Here is an 18348-nt window from a genome sequence, read left to right as displayed (position 1 = left end):
TGTGAACATCTTGATAGATCACAATGTATCACTATCACCACTAATTACCACATTTTTATTAATCTTACATACTTTGGTTAATACATTTTGCTGAATCCAATATATCACTGTATTGATAAACAGTAATTATAGACTTAAGGACACCTGAACTTTGAAATCTTCCTGAAAAATGTTAAGAATTATGTGAAACCAAATGTTTGTTTATCTCGACATATTTAATTGCCAGCAAAGAAAGCAATTAAAAGTAACTGCAGAGTAAGAGGCCAACCTTTGTTAAACGTAGCTTTAAGATTGTTACAGAACTTGTGGTGATGATAACATGGTGTCTTGGAGGATGTTAACAACTGTAGCAGAGTGTTAATTAACAATGATGTAATCTGCAGCTCAGAATTATTAGTATCATATGTTAGTTTAGCTGGACATGAGCAAAACCTAATTTTGGTTATGATGAGGGCTCAAGTTGTATTTATAGTGGAAAGATTAACATTTTATTTTTATGCTTTTCCTGAGACAATTTAAAAATCCTGAATGAAATACAATCAAATGTAAACATCAAGTCCCTAGCTCATTTACATATGTGCCAGATTTTCAAACTGATTGCTATTTGAACCTAATCTGTCATTGCTGGCTGCATTAGCTACAACAAACATTACATTTACATATTGATTTCTTACTTTGTTTTAGTGTAAATAATCCATAATTATAGTAAATTTGATCTTTTGTTGACAAGAGCTCATATGACTCTGTAAGTTTAGAATGGAAATTTAAATTGCCATGTGTCGTGCTTTTTAATTTAAAATCTTGATATGTCTGAAAGGATAAAAAGATCGTTGTAGATCATAAAATATTCCCAAAGAGACAAAAGAGAGAAAATTTTGTAAGGCTTTTTGGAAAGATATAAATTATAAAGTACTGATGAAAAATTCAGTGGCATATTCTGAGATTGTCATTTATACTTTTATAAGAAAAAGTCACAATAATTTGAAAAAAATTGCTTTCTTTTCTTCATTATCAGGTCATATTTTTAAAATAAAATCATGGGAAATGAACCTTCTAAACCTATTATTTTACGCTGATATCTTTGTTTAAAATAATCCAGAGCAAGAAAAGAAATAGCATATGCACACAGCAGGAACGAAACAGGAAATTTTTGATATCTCTATTGGTGTTAATGTTTTACTAATCTTAATTTTATATACAACATTGATTTGAGAAATTTAATTTCACTGACAACAATCCATATATGTCAGTGGACATATAGTATTATTAAGTAGCAATGACAACAAAAACATGGTTTCCATTTACATTGATTAAAAGTGTGTTGTATTTTTGAGGTGAAAAATACGAGGCCCATTTAGTTGCAGAAATGGTAGTTATCCAATTGTTAAAGTACTTTTTATGGTTTATAATTTTTAAGGAGATATAATTTACATAAATTAAATGAACAATTCTTAAGTGTCCCCCAGTTATATGAGTTTTGACAGGTGCTCACTGTTTTCTACCAAGGAACTTTAATTTGGATGTATATATACAGGTATTTAACAGACAGAGAGCCATTTAGAAGCCTGTGCTAAATTAATGGCAGCTATTTCACTGAGTGCTGTGAATACTGAACCCCTAAAAGCCCTTGTGTTAGTCAACTCAGCCTGCTGTAACCATAGATTGCATGGCTTAAACAACAGACATTTATTTCTCACTGTTCTTGAGGCTAGAATGTCCAAGATCAAGATGTTGACAGATTTGGTTCCTGGTAAGCACTCTCTTCCAGGCTTGTGAATGGCTGCCTTCTCACTGTGTCTTCACTTGACAGAGAGAGTGCTAGAGCTCTGTTGTCTCTTATTTTTCTTGTAATAACACTAATCCCATCATGGGAGCCCCATCCTCATTGGTACAAATGTGATCATCTTCAAAGGCCCTATCTCCAAATCACGTTGGAGGTTAGGCTTTCAGCACGTGAATTTGAGGGGGTACACAAACATTCAGTCCATGACAGCCCTGGAGCCCAAGTCTGAGTGTGTGGTTTTTCCTAGTTTAGTTGCTTGATCCTGGTAGGTTTATACTCTATAACAGTGAGTGCTTTCCCTAGAACTGTTACTGTTTTGGTAGGAAGATACTGTTTAACCTGGCCAAATCTTCTGCTCATTGAATACTTAAGAGGGGATTCTATATTCAAAGACTTGCTGAAGAAGAAATCCTTAAATTATTATTCAAATCCTTGATGCAAAACACCCTGCTTTCTACTGTGCTACCTTAGGGGCCTGCTGCTGTTTGTCAGGAGGAAGCCATTCTTCTTCTTAATCAGGAATTAATGACAGATATGTAGCTATATGGTGATTAAGTCATTGTTTCACTCTCATAATTCAACCTTAAGTTAACCTTAAAAAACACCGCATCATACATATTAAAATAGCCATGTGCTTTCTACGTAAGTGGATCACTAAAGTGCTCTCTCAATGTGAAACAGTCAAGACAATAAAGACTTTTATATATGTTTTCTTAATGTTACTTTTGTCAGTACTTGACATATGGAGGCTGGTAATTTATGGCTTTTTATGTTCACAGGTATAAAAATGTCTGTAGCTTCAAATTTATTTATTGGGGCCTATATTAAGATTTGCTGTACACCATTTTCTCCTTACTGCCAGTACATCTTTCCCACCCCCCGAAAAAAAATCAAACTGGAGGGGAATATAAAATGTGTTAAACCAAGTCAGTGAATTAAAATGAAACTTACTCATTAGAAAGCAGATATTTTTTAAAAGATGGCTTCTCTGTTCCTGGTAAATGTTCATAGTTAAATTGGAATGGGATTTCCCCAGGCAGAGATGGATATTCTGCTAATGAAAGAGCACTGGAAGGCCAAGACTTGTTAAAAAAGAAAGTATAGAAGGATTGTTCTACTAAAACTATTACCAGAACTGAGTTGGTGGCTTAGATAGTAATACTTAGTTGTAATACTGAAAATTTTACTGTGGATATCTTCCTTCCTTCCTTCCTTCCTTCCTTCCTTCCTTCCTTCCTTCCTTCCTTCCTTCCTTCCTTCCTTCCTTCCTTCCTTCCTTCCTTCCTTCCTTCCTTCCTTCCTTCCTTCCTTCCTTCCTTCCTTCCTTCCTCTCTCTCTCTCTTACATTCTACTTCCTTCCCTCTTCCCCTTCCCCCAACTTTAAAATTAAGAAACAAGGGGAATTGTGAGATGGTATATGTGAAAATGTCTAGCACTTTACTACTAATTGCTTAAAATGTTAACATTTATTGTGTTGTAATTTTTGCGAGTAGTCACTAGTTCAAAGCTGGAGAACGATGTGTATGATTCTCAGTACATTTTAAACATTAATTTCAGTTTGTATTTGAGGGTAGAGCAATGGTAAGTTTTAATGACTGTTGTCTGTAAAAACAAAGCCATCTCCTTGTTGTTAAATGTAAATATTCAAGCTGAAAGAAAAATCATAATAGGAAATAAAAAATTAAAAACCAATGAGGAGAAAATAGATGTTCTATTAAAACCATTTCTTGCATTGACTTAAAATTCAGCTGCTTTTTAAAAATTTCTGAATTTGCTACACCTTTCCTTCTCCCTCTAATTTAAGAGAAAATATGCCAGTAATAGGGGAAAACCCTTGTTTCATGTTATTTCTCACCTACCTGTTCTGGTTGGCACTTACTCTCAGAGCTACTCTAAAGGTCAGAGTTGAAAGCATGAATGCCTTTGCAGTTTGAAGGTAAAAGAGACTGCATTAAGGTAGGTTAACTGTGGCTAACTATCCTAACCAACCTTTAGAAAACTGCTCCTAGATGCAGCAACTAAGGACTCAGTGTATTCTGCTAAGGAGCAGCTAGAATCAATTTGTGGAAATAGTATTTTAGCAATAACGTTTTTGCAAATTATGTAAATCCCCACAGTAAATTCCTTACCCCCCCCAAAGAAAAAAAAACAACCTCTCACAAAACAAAGGGACAAAACTTCCTCAGTTCACATACCAGGTTCTCTGGAAAGCCTCATTGCTCTAATTTAGGTATTCTTCTTCTGTATTTCCATAGCACCTTAACAAAAGTGGTATCATAGCTCTTAGCAGGTAGTACCATATGTGAATTGTAGGTTTGCTTGTCTGCCCATTCCTCAGTAAAGCCAGTGAAGGCCAAAATATGATCATACTAAATTCCCTTCCCCAATATCTGGAAGATAAATCATTAGAGTTAGACCTTATGAGTCACTGCTGCTTATTTTGTGTGTGACCTTAAGCAAGTAACTTAACATTAGTTTCCTCATCTGTAAAAAGAAAATAATAATACTAAATTTTATAAAGTTGACACACTGCTCTTAATGCCTAATATGTAGTGGCACTCTTTAAAGGCAAGCCATTATTACTAATGGCTGAGTGAATGAATCAGGATAGAGCAGAAATGCAAATCTGGCCCTATGACTCCCTAGCAGTTTAAAGCCATAAATATATTTTCTTGCCAGTTTACCCTCCCCCAGGGCTATTAGAGAATTGTAGAAGTAGACTCAATTGGTGTTCTTCTGATGTAGTCTGGCAGTCAATGCTGGTACTGGCAAACTTTTCTACAAAGTATTGTACAAGTCTGCCAGGCAAGATCAAGAAACATAGGAACTGCATAAAGGCAGGCTCTAAAAGTATTAAACATATGTGTAGATTCATATGTAAAGATAAAGGAAGATTTATATATTAAGACTTATGGAATTCTGAGCTCCTTAGCATAGCATTTGAAGCCCCCATAATGTAGGTCCTTAATGTTTTTCAAGTTTTCTCTTTCAGAAACCCTTCTTCACATCCCCTTGTACTTCCTCCTCATTACTTTCTGCACCCTTCTCTCTGTTTTCCAATCTCCATCTCTGCTGAAACTAGTCTATGTCTGAAATCATCCTCCATTATCTACTTGTCAAATTACTATCCATTCTTTTTCATAGTACTTCAAAGTACTGTTTCCCTTCTCCACAATCCTCACATCTGTTTTAACTCTCTGAATAGTCTGAATGATTATGTCTTTTATACATGTGTTATTATAATAATCGAATAATTAAAGAAAGAATGAATGAGTTGTGAACTCCTATTAGGCAGGGATCTTATTCATCTTTGTATACCCAAAGCAGCCCAGCTATTTGGGAGATAGGATGCTGAGGTGTAAAGAACATGGAATCAAATACAGTTTAGAAACTGGGTTCCATCTTTTTACAGCTGCATAACCTTGGGAAATTACTTAACCTTTCTGAACTAGAATTTTATGAATAAAGTGGCACTTCACAGGTAGGCTCAAAAAATGAGAATTAGTTGTTCTTTATATGTAGTTCCAAATATGCAGAACTATTCCATAAATGTTTATTGGCTTCCATTGAATTACCTTTTAGTATGCTCGTTGCCAAGGGAAATACAAATTAATAATAAGATATTTACCCTCAAAAGGCTTGTACTCTTGAATTCAGGACTTCCACACATGAAACAAAGCAATTATAAAACAAACTGTAATTAAGGTATAACGTATATGATACAGGAATTCAGAGAAGAGGCAGTCTATAATAATAGTAATGGTAGACCATGAAGTAGTCTGAAAGCTGTGCAGTATCTGGGAGGAGATGGATGAGAAGAATGATGAAAACAACAGGAATAGAGGTTGAAGTGAGTATGGTGTAATGTTTTTGACATAAGGGGAAGTCAGCCAAGCTCTAGAGCAAAAGCAAATTTAGAGAATAATTGTGAAATAGGTCTACCTATGCAAGGCCTTGAAATCACAAGTAGGCTTACTATTACTTGCCACTTCCGACCCCAAATTCATTTAACTTACATATGTTAAACATTGACCCAGCCTACTCTTTCACCCTCACTACGCTCCTCTCACATACCCTTCATTGTGGTCCCACTAAGCTTTGCACAATTTCCTGAACATGATCATTTTTCTGGCCTTACTACACTTAAAAGTGGGGTATCATTTGGCAAAATTGTGTGTGCCCTCCTAGTTGACTCCGAATTGAAGCAGTTACTTCTTGCGGCTACCTTATAGTAGACTTTCTTGGTTTTTCTCTTATCTCACTGACCACTTATCAATCTCCTTTTTTTCCCACTTTTTAAAAATTGAAGTGGAATCTTAAAAAAAAAAAAAAAGACACAAATCAATCTCCTTTTCATTGACCATTCCTCTGCTTGATTTCAAATTCTTCTATTGTCCCAGAGCTCCATCTTGGCCTTTGTCTTTTCCTCTAACCTGTTTTCCTAGGTGATTTCTTTTGGCTACAAAATCTAAGTACTAGTCCTCCCTTCATGTGGGATACATTTCAAGACCCCCAATGGATGCCTGAAACCACAGATAGTACCAAACCCTAAATATACCGTTTTTCCCTATACAGGCACACCTTGGAGATATTATGGATTCAGTTCTGTATCAGTGTAATAAATAAATATCACAATAAAGCAAGTCACATGAATTTTTTTGGTATCCTAGTGCATGTAAAACTTATGTTTACAGTATTCTGTAGTTTATTAAGTGTTCAATAGCATTATATCTAAAAAAGTATACATACCTTAATTAGAAATAATTCTGTTGGAAAAATGATGCCAATAGTCTTGCTCAATTCAGAGTTGCCACAAACTTTCAATTTGTAAAAAATGCACTATCTGTGAAGTGAAATAAAGAGAAGTGCAACATAACGAGATGTGCCTGTACATATATGCCTAGGATAAAGTTTAACTTATAATTAGGCACAGTAAGAGATTAACAACAATAATTAATAATAGAATAATTTTAACAGTGTACTATAGTAAATGTTATGTGAATGTGGTCTCTCTCAAAATATCTTATTGTATAAATTTGATGCCTTTTCCATCTTAATTAAGTACTTACCATGCACTGTGGCCCTAAGTTTTGCAGTTTGAGGTGAGACAGCAAAACTAGGACAGATTTCTTTTTCCTTCTTCACAATTTCATGGAGAGAAGATTCATTCTTACTGTAGATCTTAGCATCTCCAGCATACAGTTGTTTGTTTGTTTGTTTTTTAACTTTCACTTTTTCGCTTAAAGGAAGCACTTTACGGCTCCTTTTTTGCATATCCAAATTGCCAGCATCACTACTCTTGTGCTTTGGGGCCATTATTAAGTGAAACAAGGCTTGGTTGAATGCAGACTCTGCGATACACAATTGTAGATCTGATAACCAAGATGGCTGTGAAGTAACTACCAGGAAGGATATTCGAGACATAGGGATAATTCACGATCCAGGTGGGATGGAGCAGGAGGGCGTGAGATTTCATCACTCTACTCAGAACAGCCTGCAATTTAAAACTTATGAATGGTTTTTTATGGAATTTTCCATTTAGTATTTTTGGACCTAGGTTAATGGCTGGTAACTGAAACTGCAGAAAAGGAAACCGAGAATAAGGGTGGTGCGCTACTGTATATCCTGTCAACTCTGCTGCTCTGAGCTCTCTTACTTGACCTTCAACTCTTACACACAATTGTACATGATTTCTCTTTTTGGATGTCTAATCAGCACCTCAAACTTGATATACACAAAATTTGACTTTCAGTTTTTCCACCCAACGTGTTCCTGCTTCAGTTTCCACCTTTCCATTTTCTTAGGCCAGAAATCTTGGGGTTACATTTTTCTCTTACATTCTATCAGTAAGTTGTCTGGCTTCTACCTCTAAAATACATCTAAACCGGACAACTCTTCACCTCTGCCTCTACCACCCCAGTTAGCTTAAGCCACCATCACTTCTTGCTGGACTAGCCCTGCCTTCACTCTTTCCCCACTGCATCCAGAGCAGACAGAATAATATTGTATAAATGTAAGTGTAAGTCAAATCTTAACCACCTCCCAGTGTAAAACCCTCCAGTGGCTATCCTTTGCAATTACTATAAATACCAAATTCTTTGCCATGGTCTACAAGGATGTACATGATCAGATTCCTACTATCTCTTACTTATATCAGCCTCAATTTAAATGTCACTTCCTCAGAGATGCCTTCCCTAACTATTATACTGAAAATAATTCCCTTCAGCCCACCCCCTGCTACCTTTTATAATCCTATTTTCTTTATAGCACTTAGCATTCTGTAAAGTCTCTTATTTATTTATTTGAGTATTGTTTGTTTACTAGAATGTAAGTTTCATGAAAGCAGGGACCATGCTTTTTTCTTGTTCATAACTGTATCCCTAGCAGCTAGAACAATGTCATAAACATAGGTATGTGCTCGGTAAATATATGTTAACTGATTGAATGAACATGCTATGTTTTTCCACTTATTATTTGCTTGTCTAAAAAGTGCCACCCATCTCTCTTCCCCAAACAAAACAAAATTTTTATCCCCTCCAATTCATAAACTCTAAAGTCCTGCTTATCCTTCATATTTCAATTTATATTTCTCTTCTCCTTTGAGGCTTGTCCCTAACCCTTCCCCCCATCTCACTGAGGCAAAGTTAAGCACTTCCTTCTCAATTTTCATTGTACTTTTTTTCAATTTCTCAGTTGTACCACTTATAAATTGTACTGTAGCTGTTTATCTGTACCCTTATTAGATTGTGAAACTTTCCATGGACAGAAAGTATATGTTATTTGGGTTGGTTTCCTTAGCACCTCTAATAATGCAAGGCATTCAGTTAATGTTGATAATTGAATCAAAATCTTAATTCCCAAGATAGTTTTCCAAAGGCAACGCTGCTGTGTAAAATACAGAATGAATAAGACACTTGCCTTCTGAAAATTCACAGTTTATTCATTATTGCATATGTATTAATCAATACATATTCATTTGCAGTGTGCTAGGCATTATTCTTAAGTGGGAAGAATACAAAGACAAAGTTCCCTTCCTAAAGTAACTATTTTAGTGGGGTATCATTTCCTTTGATTTTGACTAGTAATATTTTATGCTATACATTGGTGTTTCCTAAGTATTTTTAGTCTGTTATTAACCTGTGAATCTATGGAAACACTAGAGCAGACAGATTAGCTGCAGAATTCTAATCTTATGTTGCAAATATGTTTATCATATAGTAACATATTGTCAAAGGGGGAGTGATGAAGACCAGACCCATATATTTTTTGATTCCATGAGCATGGCATAATTACACTTGAGACAGGCAATACAGATTGTTCATGTATAATGGTGACAGATTTTTATTTTCAGTACTGATAGTGCTTTTTTAATATTGTCATAAACAAATAGTACCATGGCTTATGTTTCTTAGTTTATGAGGCTAGGTTCATCTACTCTTCACAGTTCTGACACACTTCTAACATTTTGGAACTTTGGCACATTGTTTAATGTTGCTCTAAATTCTCCAGTTTCTGGATTCTGAATATTTCTGAGTCCTAAGTGAAAGCACAGTTATTTCGAAGGAATTCTGATACAGCAATTAAAAAGTTTTGTAGATTTCAGAACCTGAATTTTGACTGAAACCATATTTCTATTCTTATATGACGTTGATGAGTATAAATAGTAGTTACAAATTTCTGTTCTTCCAAAACAGCTATTTCACTTGGAGTTTAACTAGAGTCTTTTGAGTATACATTTTAGTAGCATATTTGAAATTTAATATAATTGACAAGTTTGGTTCTCTTGGAGAAAATACATATGCAGACAATAGCACATGACTTGTAGAAAATTCTTATGTATGCAAAGTATTTATAATTGAAGTTTAAAAACACTTTGGTAGAGAAGGAGTTAACAGGTTAGCTCCCCTGGTTGTTCTCAGCACGCTCTCTTGCCTTTAGGAGCTGACAAGATGATAACATTGGGCCCGGACATGCCTGTGTGGAGGTTATGGTACTCCTGGGGTTTTTGCAGCTAACTGTAAAGCAAGCTAGAACTTGTTCATCTCAGAGTTCCTTGTTTTTCTTTCAACCCTTTCAGTGCCCTGCAGGAGTCATTAAATCAAAACTTCATGCTGATCATCACCCACCGAGAACTCCAGCGGGAGTACAACCTGAACTTCTCAGGAAGCAGTACCATTCAAGAGGTGAGTTATGTCTCACAGCTAAGGAATAAAGGTAGCTCATTATAGCTAATGTTGACCCTGTTAAAGCGGGCTTATCTGTTCTGGTTGGAAACTCTCTTTATGTTTCATTATTGGGTTCTTAATTTTAATTAACTGGAGCATCAGTGATTACTGTAGACATATTAAATGACTTGACCTAGAAAGATACATGTTGTAAGTGAAAGCTCTTGATAATTCTTAAAATAGTCAACTTTAAAACCCTGCTTAGATATAACTCATTGTTATGAAATGTATTTCACAGTTTTGTAGTAATTATTGAGAATATTAATTTGGAAATTATTGATAGCATGCATTTTCAAACATGCTTACATTTTATTTGAAAAGTTACTCTCAAATATATTATTTATAATGTGTGTTCTGCCTGTTTCCGAAAGGAATTTGAGGAGGCTTTTCTTAAGCAGCTCAGTGCTAGCCTTGGGCAGTATTCGTGAGATGCTGTTGGGGGACCCAGTCCTTTAGTTCAGAATATCTGAGAAGAGTCTATTTATAGTGTCGCTATTTTCTTCAACGTGGCCAACCAGGTCCACTGTTTCCAAAAAGAACCTCCCCTAAGAGAGAAAAGGTACCTTCATGTCTGTGGTCCCACCTACCTAAGAGCTAATTTATCTCCATGGGGGGGATGTGTAAGGCTATGGCAAGACTTATGTTTAGAAACAGTGAAATTATGATTATGTCGCATTACCCCTTATAAAATATGAAGATAACAATCATTTACTTACTCATGTTTTTATAAAGAAAATTAATCATGCTTAATCTGGGACTATTTCATTTTTTTCTTAGACTACATTTAAAATAATTCCTAATGTCTTATTGAAAAAATAAGTTGTTTTACCCTAGTCATTTTTCAGAAGTAATATGAATTGTTTCAGTAGTGGGTAGATTGTTAATGTTTCCTTTTTTCATGTTTTATCAATAAATTTTATTTTCTCAATTTGGCATAAATAACTCATTACTTGAAGTTTATTTTCTTTGTGTATCATTTGAATAGTTTGTTGACTAGTAACTAAAATCTTAAAAATTTTTTAGAGCCCAATCATTTAAGTTATTTAAGTTATTTGATTTTTTATTCAGGATTTTAAATATATTAATTGTTTCATTTTTAATCTCTATAATGGGTGTTCTGTTCTTTAAATTTAAAATTTTAATGCCTTAAAGAATCGTTGTTTTTACATTAAAAATAATGTTTAGCTATTACATTAAAAATAATGACTCTGTTGCAGAGTTATTCTGGTAACCTCATGATTGTGAAATTTAAATTATATATTGAATATAATTAAATAAGAAATTTAGTTTCAAAATAACCCTAAGAAAAGCAAAAATAGTAAGAGGTAAATTTCATTCCATTGTTGATTTACCTTTTTAACTTGAAGACTAGCATAATGTATGAAGGATAAATACACACTGCTTTATTTTACCTGCTGGTTGACATTTTTATAGCCAAAATGTTACCTACTTTTGGTTTATTATTTTTGTTTTAGCATTTTATTTCCAGTTTCTATATTTTGTATGTGTTTCAACTTTCACCCACAAGAGGGCAGAGAGGACTATTAAACTGATAGTCTAAGAATGCCATTCAGTGTTTTCAAATTAGCTTCTCTTATATTAACAAAAAGGAGCATAATGGCCAAGTTATTGTTTGATTTACAGATAATTGGCATATTGCAGGAAGGAGACTTAATTTCACCCTTTTAAATTAAACAGGGAGATTTAAAAAGACATAAAATATTCATTAATGTTCGGTGATTATAAAGTAGTGGCATATATTTATTTTGCCTTTATTACTGTTTCGATGGGAAAATACTGCAAATATTTCCGAAATCGAGTTGGCCATACTGACAAGTTGAAATGTTTAAGCAGCGTTAATGCAATCTGCTCACACCTGATATCCTATGCAGAATGATTCAAAATGACTACATCAATTATTAAAAGAAATATTTAAAATGCAGTAAATGTGCCACAGTGCGCCACAGTTGGCTGAAACTGTTCTCTGTGGCCTGCTATTTAGATTATCAAATATATTTTAAGCTTCAAGGACTTGAAAACAGTAAATCTTTTTTATACCATTTTCTATGTGAAAAATGTCCTGAAAATATTTTTGCAAAGACAGATGTTCTTGTGTATTTCTTGACAAGAGTTTGATTTATTCTTCTTTTATCCTTTTAAAAAAGTTGATTTATAATAATATTTTGAAATGCTAGTGCCAGGAAAAAAATAAATGCAGTTGTTTCTAGTATCAGTTGCTTTTCTGTTAGCAGACAGGTACACATAAGCTGTTTTATTCTGTACAATTTAGAAAAAGAGTGTGGATTATACTCTCCAGGCCTGGGGTCACACTCTATAGCCCTAGTCCTAAGATGTTTCTCCTTCAGCTTGTGGAATACCTGGAAGGGGATTCAGGGGGACAAGATGCTCTTATGCTACAACCATGCAAGCCACAGTGACACTTAAGTACATGCATTTTTTTGGTTGTCGCATGATTAAAAATCAGTTTGCAACACAATAAAAATATAATCTTGAAATGATTTTGCAGTGTTATTTTATAAATGCTAGAATTTTTTACTATTAGTTTGGAAGCTTAATGATGCCATGTATCCTAACTTGTAAATTAATTTTTGTCACCAGTTTCAGAAATCTCTTTTCAGTGTTGTTCCAAGAACAGGTCCAAGAATGAATTCTGACCAACGTATGAGGGAAAGGAAGAAATTTTTTTTAGAAAGCTGATTTTATTTTCTAGAGTAGTAGTAAACTATTTTGTCATAGTTGGAAAGAATACCATTTTTTTTGTATTTTTAGTTTTTGAAATTCTTGCATTTTTAAAAGAAAGCTTTTGTATTATCTTTCCAACAGAGGGAAAGTTCTATTAAACAAAATGTTGGAAAAGGCACTGTAATTTCAACTTTTAATTAAACAAAATACATTTTTTAAAATACTGACTTAGAAAATGGAACTTAGTTGCAGTTTGAATTTTAAATACCTCTTCAGTGACCATATGTTCATGCAAGTTAGTGGTGATAAACCGATAGTTGTACCAGTGTTTGTTCATTCTGGCTCTGTGGTCTCTTGCCTCACAATGCATGACTTATGTCCTTTGGGTGCTCTAGATTTTAATTTAAGCTAGTTAGATATTGAGGTTATTTTTTTTTAAGCTCTTTACAAATCCTTCCACTTACGTTATCCTCCTACTTGAGGAAAAGGCAATGATAGTATAAAAAGGTCAAAATGGTGAGTTGCAAGCAGTCATAAGAGTAAAAATCCTTTCCCTTTTCCATTATGACAAAATAGTTTGTAAAAATCATGAAATAATGTAGCAATAACTGTGTGACAATGTGTCTTTCTACCTTTTTGGGTCCTAAATTTGTTGACACACTTTGAAATAGTGAATTTACTTGAAAATTTAAATAAGCTTACCTTATTTTAATGAATTTTCTACACTGAGAATTTAGATTTTTAAACAGTTAATTGTACAGAGTTTAGTAATTCTAACACTATTAAAGATCTGTGGTTACAAATGCACTTGGGATTGGTTAAATTAAGGGGGAAAAAAGATTGATTTGCCTACTGCAAATCCTAAACCCAGGTATGGAAAAGGATATAAAGTCTCTGAAATCAAGCCAACTTTTCTTAGAAATAATTCTTTGTTGTCCATTTTTTTTATTCCAAAAGCTCCTATTAGACAAAATATCCACTTTTCTTTGTAGATATCATACAAGCTTAAGGAATACACACATGACTCAGAATAACAATAATAAACCTAAATATTTTTGGTGCAGAATTGTGGAGTATTTTATTCTGTTATAGCAAGAAGCATGATGAATAGCTATTGGAATTATTTAATTCCTTTTCTGAGTTTCACTTTACCCTAGAATCCTCACTGTTCTTATTAATGTTGATTTAGTTCTTAATGGGAATTAAAAGGAGAAAATGACAAACTATAAAGATATATCCTGCATGAAATGGTAAAACATTTACCACTAATACTAGTGATTGCTAAGTGGGAAGCCAGTAGTTTGAATTAGCAACAAGAAGTGAACTAAATAAATCATACCAGTCCTTAAAAATAATCTTGGCTAAATAACTGTGAAATGATGAAACTGTTTCTGATTCTGCAAATTTGAAACTCCTGTCAGGATTTTTGGTGTCTTTTTTTCTCTTGTTACTCTCTCAGCTTGCTTGACTAGTGTGTATTTTGAACTATTCTCCTTTAATGCTGGAGGTTGTTAACAATAATTGAATATGTAGTTTTTTAACAGATTATACTAATGAGCAATTTTCTAGTAGTGAGTTAACTGTAATTTCTTAACTAACGTGCCCTTTCTGTAATGTTTTAAGTATAATTGTTTTTGTTTGTTTGTTTGTTGGTTGGTTGGTTTGTTTGTTTTCCAGTATTGAGAGGGTGGGGCTGCTGGCACAGAACTGAAGAGTTAGGGTAGCTGAGAATGTGCATATGCAATAGAGTGAATTAAATTGTGTGCTTATTTAATTAAAAGTTTAAGTGGTTTATTTTTACTGCAAGATAAATGGCATCTATAAGCTCAATTAGAATGAACTTATTTTAATTAGCATGTATCATAGTTTTATTTTTTTAAATTTGAAATCACAAATGACATCTTAACAAGAATGAGATATAATTTCTTAAGCAACTGGGCAGTGAATTCAAGCCTTTATTCAGCTTTCAGGAAAGGAGATTATGAATTTGTCTTAAATATGCATGTATATTATAAGTTTCAAGTTGCATTTTTTAACGAAGATCTGTTGAAGTTATACCACATCAGATAAACAAATCAGTAATGATCATTTTATAAATATTGAGATTTTCTATTATTCTTAATAAATTATCCCCTTAAGAGATAAATGGATATTTACAGTGCAGCCATTTGGAACTGATAAGTCTTTCTCTCCCTCTGAAAGTATTTTAGAATCATCTCTATTGGAAATTTTTTTACCCTATGTTAGTATTTCTTCACCTACATTTCAAGAAGATAGAAACAATGAAATTTTGTTAAGAATCAAAGACAATGCTTTAGAGCTTTGTTACTTAAGATGTGTATTCTAACATCCTGGCCGACTGTATTTCATAAACTGTGATTTGTGTGTTGGTAGTTTTTAATTGCCTGGGTTGAGAGATATTATGTTCAGTTATCAGAAACTAATAAACATAAGACATTTTTATATGCAAGAAAAGGCAGAGAGTAAATAATTGCACTGGTGACCAATACTGTAATAATCCTGTTTTACAATATGCACTTGACAGGTTGTAATAGTGCTAATTGAAGAGACTAATTCACACTTGCTTCATTCTATTCAAAGGCAAAATCAGCAGCTTGTTTTGCTTTTGACCAGATGGTCCTCATGAACACCTACTGTGCACTTTAAGTGCTTTACTAGAATTACAAAGGCTGGGGGCTGCGTTAGACTCCAAATGATTTGAGAAGAGAGAGAGAGAGAGGGAGAGAGGGGGAAAAAACCCCTCTGTGCTCAATGGATTTGGTGCAAGTAAATTAATTCTAGTGGACCCATTACACACTGAGCCCCCTTTTCAAAGCTCTGAGCCTCCTCGCTTGCTCTGTAGCAATGAGAAAGAGAAAGAGAAAGGCAGATTACTGCAAACAGAAATAAAAAAAGGGGGTATGAAAGGGAGAAAAGAGGCCTTGAAGCCTTTCATATCATTTGAGTTTTTCAAGTGCGTTATTTTTGGGGAGGGTGGATATATGAAAAGCCAATTGGAGTTTTTTTTGTTTTAAAGTGCGCTATTTAAGCACCATGAATATAGGCGCAAGAGCAACAGTTGACTGAGTTTACTGTGGTGAAGCTTTGTGTTCGAGGATGAATCAAATTCATTATATTCAACTCTTTGTCTTTTAACATGAATGTAGGGTTAGTTTCACAAGACTGTGTCTGTTTAGGATAATTATAATTTAATATTTTCCTTTCATAAAGTTATCACTGTAGATGTCTAAAATTTTAATCAAAGCAGATTTTGTACATTGACTTTGAAGCACCCTGACAGTTTAAAATTCAAAGGAAAGCTTTTTTAGTTTTCAAAAGAAAAGAAAGGCTCATTCTAATGGCATTGAAGCAGAGATTATTATAACTAATTAGAAGTCACACATCTGTTAGCTTTTGGTTTGTGACTTACTTATGTGTTTTTTGAGTAAAATATATACTTTAAAAATATATTGCTGCTATTGAGGGAACCCAAAGGGATAAAGTTCTCTTTAAAGAGAATCAGCAATTTTTCCAAATTTCAACATGGTCCCATAAAAATATGTAATGTGTTAAAGTCCATTAAATGTGAATTGGAATTGTGTAATTAATAACCTTAAGTTCAAATGCACTTCTAAACAAAATGTTCTTGCACAGTTCTTGTTAGCATAATTCTGATTTTTAACCAAAGTTATAAGATAACAAGAAAGTATAAGCAAACCCAGTTTGTGCAAATGTATAGTTATTTCTTATCCTTAAAGTTGTGTACAACTGTAATTTGGAATACTAACACTGTAAAGTGATTAATTCTTATTCTAAAAATTCTAATTCTTATTCTAAGCTATGTGGGTTACTATACGGAGGATCATATCTAGGAATACACATCAGTTATTTTGTATGCTTTTATGCTTTCAGCTTTAATCCTCTTGCGATGTATGTTTGTTGCATGGTTTACTTTGTTTGATGGCATGTATTACTGACACTGTAATTTTAGTTTATTTTATTATTTAAAAAAATTTTTATTGAGTTATAGTCAGTTTACAATGTTGTATCAATTTCCAGTGTAGAGCACAATTTTTCAGTTATACGTGAACATACATATATTCATTGTCGCATTCTTTTTCACTGTGAACTACCACAAGATCTTGTATATATTTCCTTGTGCTATACAGTATAATCTTGTTTGTCTATTCTACATATGCCTGTCAGTTTCTACAAATTTCGATTCCCAGTCTGTCCCTTCCCACCCCCCTCCCTCCTGGCAACCACAAGTTTGTATTCTATGTCTGTGAGTCTGTTTCTGTTTTGTATTTATGTTCATTTGTCTTTTTCTTTCTTTCTTTCTTTCTTCCTTTCTTTCTTTCTTTCTTTCTTTCTTTCTTTCTTTCTTTCTTTCTTTCTTTCTTTCTTTCTTTCTTTCTTCCTTCCTTTCTTTCTTTCTTTCTTTCTTTCTTTCTTTCTTTCTTTCTTTCTTTCTTTCTTTGTTAATTTTAATTATAGCCATTAGCAAAAAATACATTAGCAAAATGGTACATAACTTAATGATAATTATGAACACTTTACAAAAAAGATTACTTCTGAGTTTGACCATCTCTTTAAATGAATATCTAGAATTTATATATTTTGACTTAATGCACTAATATGCTTTATATGTCAATATGTTTTAATTACAGTCTTAGAAAGTAAAATATAGAAATACAAAAACAATTATAAAAATATTTAAAACTGTATTTCTCAAAACTTTTAATGAAGAGAATAAATGCCTTCTTGATATTTAAATTAAATTTGATTAATTTCCTGTTCAGCGTGATCATTACTTTGGGACTTGTTTGTTGAAATATAAATTGTAATATGGGGAGGAATATAAAGTGAGTCCCCAAACCTTCAACTAACAAAATATCTGATGAAATGTATAAACAATAAGGTGTTAATGAATTGGGGAGAAAATCCTTGGGGAGAAAAGGATTTGAAGACAAAATCTGAATGAATAGGAAAAACTTACTGAAAAAATTTTTTTGCAGTGGACTATTTAAAGTAAAAGTGAGACTACTAGATCCTCTCTTTTGTAGGTACCATATAAAGCTATTTATAAAGCCAGAACCTCAGTTAGCAGAAATGGATTGATCATGACCATGCAGTCATTTACTTGGGTGGGGCTGGTTCTTTGGTTTCATACACACAGTAGTTAGAAACTATTCATGAAGAAGAGTTTATTTCAGTATTAAAATATTAACCCCTAGATTCCTGAATGTCAGAGACAAGGTTCTCTTCTATAGGGTAAAGTTTGGAAAAGGCTGCAGTTTCTTTATAGATCTCCTTAAGTACCACATTACTTAAGCTGAGAAATATTTTAACATTTAACTCTCTTCTAGCCCTAAAATAAGAATTGTAACATCTCCATTTTTCTCCCCACCTCACCCTTCCCTGGAAAACACAAAAACAAAAAAAGAAGTAAATCAAAGGATGGGTAAATGACTATAAAGTACTCATATAATAAGCTAGACTAAGACTAGGTATATTAAAATAAGGCTTGCATATAGAAAATTACTTACATGTTTATCTTATATACCAAAGATTATTTGGCTATAACCTCTTAAAGCATCTGTGTCTTGTAATTTTTCTTTTGTCTAATATGTCTTG

General features: G+C 33.4%; 1 protein-coding gene across 2 annotated transcripts in view; it reads left to right on the top strand.

Annotated features, from left to right (window-relative positions):
• FAF1 (Fas associated factor 1) overlaps nucleotides 1-18348 on the top strand; it is a 378757-nt gene that overhangs the window by 147110 nt on the left and 213299 nt on the right. For both annotated transcript variants that reach the window (XM_032494244.1, XM_006180232.2), the window contains exon 7: nucleotides 9861-9966. In XM_032494244.1, coding sequence (XP_032350135.1) covers nucleotides 9861-9966 — 106 coding nt within the window. The remainder of the gene's footprint in view (nucleotides 1-9860; nucleotides 9967-18348) is intronic.

The sequence above is a fragment of the Camelus ferus genome, chromosome 13 (genome assembly GCF_009834535.1).
Source record: "Camelus ferus isolate YT-003-E chromosome 13, BCGSAC_Cfer_1.0, whole genome shotgun sequence".
Classification (NCBI taxonomy): domain Eukaryota; kingdom Metazoa; phylum Chordata; class Mammalia; order Artiodactyla; family Camelidae; genus Camelus; species Camelus ferus.
This window is presented reverse-complemented; position numbering and strand designations above follow the sequence as displayed.